The following is a 6,046-nucleotide window of genomic DNA, read 5'->3' as shown; positions in this document are numbered from 1 at the left end:
AGAGAACTCGCTATAACATTGTCTAAGCTGTGACCATGCTCTCTTACCATCAGCTTGATGCTTTGTCCTTGCTGGCTGGTTTGATTTAAAGCCCAGAGGTACAATAGAAGGCTTTGTAACAACTTCCAAGCATTTTATATCAAAACCTGCAACCTGGAGGACCTGCTTTGCCTCTCTGGCATATTCAACCCCAGGAAACCCTTGACTGTGCCTGTTCCAGGGTGTGCATTGGCAGTCATTTTGCAAACAGAAGCTGCATGCCAGGTTGGAGAGGAAGCTCACTGCTTTGCTGCCATACTCGAGGCATGAGAGCTCCATGCTCGAGGCATGAGAGCTCCTGATTGTCTGATGGGAAGGGAAACCAGCCAGTAAAAACTCAGCTGTGAGGAAAATTCCTGCTTGGCCCTTGCTACACAACAGGGCTGTTCAAATGGTGTCTTCTCCATCATTTGTATGTATGGCAGAGGCTGAACGTTGTTCAAACAAGGTCTGCACTGGAGACGTGCCAGATGGGCCACAGGCAAGCCAGTATTTCCCCACAGGCTGCATCCTCTTGAGTGGGGAAAGACTAACAGTGTTATTCATGCAGAGGAAAAGGCAGAACGTGTGCTTTAAATTTAAAAAAAACAAATGCTGGTGCTAGTGCTCTGCAGTATCTGTATTTTTCAAAGCACTTCCCCAGCTGGAACTTCCCCAAAACACCCTGTTTCCCTCTGGTTTATAGAGCACTTGTGGCACACCACACTGTGTTTACCAAGACTTGGCAGATCCCTGCACTTACATCCATCAGCATGAAAGTGTCCCTTGGCCTTAGCTTCTTCCTGGCTTTCCTGGACCCAGGTGAGTTTTCCTGCTGCGACCTGTGGGCCTGTGAGACACGGAAGTGGTCTGGAAATAGATGTTCTGCATGTGGGGCCGTTCCTGCCGTCTGAGCCATGGGAACCCCTTATCCATTGGGATTGGCAGTGCAGAGGGGTGGCCAGTCTTGGGGAATCTTTGGTGCTATAAGCTAATGTGCAGAGGAAGGTGTAGGTGTTTACAGTGTCAACTGGCTGTCTAAGCTCACATGGTGGTCACTGCTGATCTAGCTGGGACAGTCACAAGAGTGATTTAGGTTATGCTGAGGCATACAGACCTTGGCTGGCTGAACTGATCTCCAGCTACCATTTACCACAAATCTAGGGGCTCATTTATTTTGCTCATGCTCAGGGTAGTGTGTTATTTTAGACATTATATGCCATCACAGTTGTCCTTCAGCTCTGCTTTGGAAGAGCATTGGGGTCTTGGAGGTCTTTTGTCATACCTGGTACCCCATGTAGATGCCACAAGACACCTGGGTTTTGGGAACTGAGACTTTCCTTGGAGCTGCTAATCTACATGCTGAACCCTTGGGTCCTGATGCGTGAGTGTCAAGGAAGACACACTGTTTGTGCTCTGTTGATAAATGCTTTATTCCCTTCTGCTGATTGCCTCTGATTAAGATGTTCCAGCAGGCAGCTGATAAAGTGGATTCTCCTAATGCTTAGAAGGAGTTATGCTGTCCCCCAGTTTGTACATAGCACAGTCAATAGCTGCTGGCAGCATCCGGATCCCCACAGCTTTTGGTGCTCCTGATCACTGCAAAGAAAGGATATGGGACCTGGGAACCCAGAGACACCAGAATGCCTGCCAGGATTGAGGCTTCTGTGGGAGTGCTTTCCTTACTAACCCTGGGATAACCAAGAACCATTGTACAGGAAACAAGGGAAGCTGGTGAGGTATTGGTGGTTAAAATGTAAAATTCTGTTCCAAAATGGTTTTCCTTCATTTGCCCAAAATCAAGACTAAATATTAATAGAAATAATAAAGAAGAACCCACAAATTGAGCAACAAAACTAGGAAAATAAAGGAAGAGTAATGTGAAAAGTGCTGATCAAATGCTGACATAGAACACTGAAAGGGGAAATGAAATCTCTCACAACTGCTACCCGCAAAGGTGTCCTCCTTCTTTCCCCAGGAACCTCCCTTGAGTGTGAGGTTTGTCACAGCGTTGGAAGAAGCTGCTCTGGCTCTATGAAAACCTGTACTGGTGGTGAAGATACCTGTGGCATCATTCTGAATGAGGTCATTATAGGTAGGTGAGATATCCACTGCGGCTGTGTGCCAGAGCAGCTTTCAGAGCAGGGCTGGAGGATGGTTCTCTCTCCTGACCTGTATCATTGGCCATATGGTGAGTCCTTGGAAAACCTATTCATTCATTCTCTTTTTCACTGACAGAAGACCCAAAGATCAGGAAGGTTTGGGATTGGAAAAGTTCTCTATTCCTCTCTCTCAAGCTGCAGTTTCATACTGGGAGGGCTTCAGTCTTAGTTGTGGAGGGGAGGGCCTGGGCAGGAGTTATTGGCTTTTAAATCTGATGGAGGTGAGTGGCTGGGTCAAGAAGTTGGACCATGAGGGTCCAAGGCTGCTGGCATCTAGCACTGAGGGTGCACTGGCCATAGGTGGAGGGAGAAAATGGCTTGCATCTGTCTGTTTCCTCAAGCCGGGTGACACCATCAGGACTGAGCTACCGCCATGTACCCATAGTTGATATGTTAACGATGGGTGCTGAGCCCTGACATAACTATATGCTTGGTTGTGTAAGTGGCATGGCCTTGGTCAGTACTGCACTTCAGTACTGTGACTGTTGGCTTTTAGGCTGGAGGTTGGCTCATGTCCTACCAGCTTTGGTGCTGGCAGCATATTTTTGTTCTGCTTGTGCAAAGCCACTCTTCACTCCTTGAGGTTCTGGCTGTAGTGGCCTCAGTAGACTCAATGTAACTGTTCTGCTCGCCATTACACTTTTTGGGTTTGGCTGATGGGGAAGACTAGACTTGCTGTGTCAGAATGTTTGTGTCTACGATGGATCGCGTGCTCTGCGAATTGCAGTTGAAGAAGTGTGGGCTATGGGTCTGAGGCATGTGCCACAAGCTCTGCAGCTGTGGCATTCTGGCTAAGGTGAACATCTGCAACAAGGCCAGCTAGCTGTGAGGGGTTGTGCTCTCCTACTGCCTTTAAGCACAACATGGGGAAGAAGAAATTCTTCACTAGTATCTCAGATGTGATGTCACCCTTGTTCCTCTGAGTGGATCATCAGGACCACAGATGCTGCTTTTGGAGTGACTCTGCTGTCCCCAGAGCCCTGTCAGGCCCCAGCATGGATGCTTAGCAGTTGTTGCTGTAGGAATTATTGAGAGCAGAAGGGAGTTACCCTATGGTTAACAATTGGCTCTACCTTCCACTTCATTACAGGCGGTATGGCAATCCCTTCGTCCATCAAGTCCTGCCTGCCATCCAGCATTTGCCATCTTGGCCCTATGAGCATGAACTATGGGAAGGTAAAAGCAAGGAGCCACTTGGCTTGCTGCACAGGCAATGACTGTCAGACAATCTCTGTCTCGTGTAAGCTCTTTTTCCTTACACCCCATCGCCTCTCTGCCTTTCCCATCCTGATGTGAGGCCTTGCAGGCTAAATCATCAGCTGGCTCTTTCCTTTTGTTCCCTCATTAAAACCAATTATGAACCATCTCTTTCCTACCAGTGCCACCAGAAGACAATGTGCCAAATGGATACCAGTGTCCTGCCTGCTACAGCATGGACTCCTTTCAGTGTGGTGATGAAATCGTGAACTGCAGTGGATCCGAAACCCAGTGTGTTGACCTTGCTGGGTTAATGAGTTCTGGTAACTGCCTTTTATTTGGGGCTGTCTTTCACCTTTGTGGTTAAATGGGTGAAATCAGGCTAAGGTGAAGCATCACAGAGAAATAAAAATGAGCAAAAAAACTGTGAGGGAAAAAATACACAAGGGACATGGAACTGAGATGAAACATTCTTAAAGCTGATAAAAGGGCAAGGGTGTTTTTCTCTTCCTCCCTCTGTATCATGCGTGAAGAAATGTTGAGATGGCATAGCTGAGATCAAGAGCAGAACTGGACTCCTGATGCAGTCTGATATATGGGCATGTAATAAATTTGACAAAGCCCTTGAGCCTGCTGGCCCTAGCATGAGGATGACTCTGGATCTAAGCCAGTTGCCTACTTAGAGGAAGTTCAGGTGAAACTAATATGGAGCCGTTGACTTTCTCATGAGGTGATACTGACCGGTTTGTGTAGTGGTGTCTCTGCTCCTAGAAAGCCAGGACAGGTTCCTCCCCATGAACATTGCAGTTGAGCATTTGGGTGCCTGAAAATTTTCCCTGTGAGCAAACTCCAGTCTTCGAACTCCCGACGTCACCAGCAGCCTCTAACCATCTCCTTCAGAAATCTTTTTCCCATCTTAGGAGCTGTAATTAGAGAGAGGAAAATAGATAGCAACTCCCTGTCCACTCCCTTTTTATCCCCGGCACAGAAAATATTGCCATGTTTTTGGGAAGTCCTACGCACGCAATGGCAGGCAGGAAAAATTACACGGAAGTTAAGGGTAGTGGCACCTGCTGTACAAGCAGACTGGAAAAGAAAAAAAATATGTGTGGTTATGGATGCAGTTTCTCTGAGTTGATAATATTGCTGAGTGATGATATCATGCCTAAAGGTCTTTGCAATTTAAAGGTCTTATACAAATCCTGAATTGTAAGATGTATCAGAGACGACATGAATGAAAGTAAGTTGCTGCTTAGTCACAGCAATGGAAGTAGAGTGGTGTAATAAATTCAGTGTACCACTGAAATAAAAAGTGCTCCTAGCTTGTCTTGACTTGATTGATCAGCCACTGTAAACAGAGGACACCTGTGTGGTATGATTAGCTGCGTGGAGGAAGCACTGGCATAAGCAAGCAAAGAAAGGTGAAGAACTAATGAAGTACCCTTTAATATTATTTGTATTTGAAATAAAAATGTCCATCAGAATATTCTAGACCTCTATATCCTGTGTAGCAGAGAAACATGAGAAGTGTGAGTAAAAGCAAGCAAGGGAAGCAAGAATATGTGAATGGGGGTTAGGCACCCAGTGCCTTCTTAGGTGTCTTTCTCAGGGAGATGCTTCAATGTTGGTAGAGGACAAGTTCAGGTTTCAGGATCTCCCTCAGTGAGCATGTGAGTGGGGCTTCTCTGTTGATCTGGCTAACTCCTGCAAGGCCATAGAGAATGGACATACCTGAATAAGTGGTTCAGCCTGTAATGTCTTTGAGACTTCTCATCCCCATGTCAAACTTGGCTGAGAGATAGTGGTCCAGTTCAAATGTCATGAGAAGGTCAGAGAGAGAAGGAAAAAATGAATGCCTGGAGCACTATCACACAGCCCTGGTTTCTTTAGGAAGCTGGCAAGTTTTGAAGAGAAAATCTTTAAATGTGAGAAAGAAAACTATTTTAAAGTTTTTTGAATTTTAAACTTAAAATGTTTTGATTTTTAAAAAAGCATCTTTATTTAGCTGTAAGAAAGAAAAGACAAGCCCTTTATATTTCAAGTCAACCAAGATGACCTTGCTGCTTCTTCAGATTCATTCAAGGGACACAGACAGGAATGGGTTGGTGGATTTGGAGCCAGCTGGATGTAAGGAATGAGCAGCTCTTGAGGTGGAAATGAGGATCTCATTGGCTGGGGAGGGAATAGCTGTGGAGACTGGCTCCCCTGATGCATAGCATGTGCTTCTTCTCCTGTGTAGGAGGACTGTCTGTGAAAGCTGCCATGAAGGGCTGCACCAGCGTTTCTGAATGCCGTATTGCAGGAGATGGAAAAAACAATCTGGGGATGATGGACATGAAGTTAAGGCGATTCCAATGCAGACCAGCTTCTACTTTTGCTGTAGGGGGTTCTGTGTTTATTCCTTCAGACACCATTTTCCTCCCTGTCCTGTTAGGATTCATCCTGGAGAAGGTACTTTTCTGACTCTCACTAGTACTGGGTTAAACAAAGCCCACAACAGACTCCAGCAGTGGTTTGCACAGAGACCTGTTTGCTGTGGCTTCTCTTATGTGGGGATTTTGTTTTCAAATTAACTCCTCCTCTTGTATAATTCCACAGAATAAAGGCAGTACTTACACTTCTTTTGTTTCCTCAGTGATTTAATCTGATTTAAAGCTTCATATGTTCAG

General features: G+C 45.9%; 1 protein-coding gene across 1 annotated transcript; it reads left to right on the top strand.

The window, feature by feature from the left end:
- Positions 1-791: 791 nt before the first annotated feature.
- On the top strand, positions 792-5,756 carry LOC104269250 (phospholipase A2 inhibitor subunit gamma B-like; the record flags this gene model as incomplete). The annotated part of the gene is made up of 5 exons (XM_009874225.1): positions 792-840; positions 1,997-2,113; positions 3,271-3,420; positions 3,560-3,700; positions 5,617-5,756. Coding segments are annotated over exons 1-5 (597 nt in total), but the record flags the coding sequence as incomplete, so codon positions are not given.
- Positions 5,757-6,046: the final 290 nt, after the last annotated feature.

Source organism: Apaloderma vittatum, unplaced genomic scaffold, assembly GCF_000703405.1.
Source record: "Apaloderma vittatum isolate BGI_N311 unplaced genomic scaffold, ASM70340v1 scaffold4438, whole genome shotgun sequence".
Taxonomy (NCBI): Eukaryota; Metazoa; Chordata; class Aves; order Trogoniformes; family Trogonidae; genus Apaloderma; species Apaloderma vittatum.
This window is presented reverse-complemented; position numbering and strand designations above follow the sequence as displayed.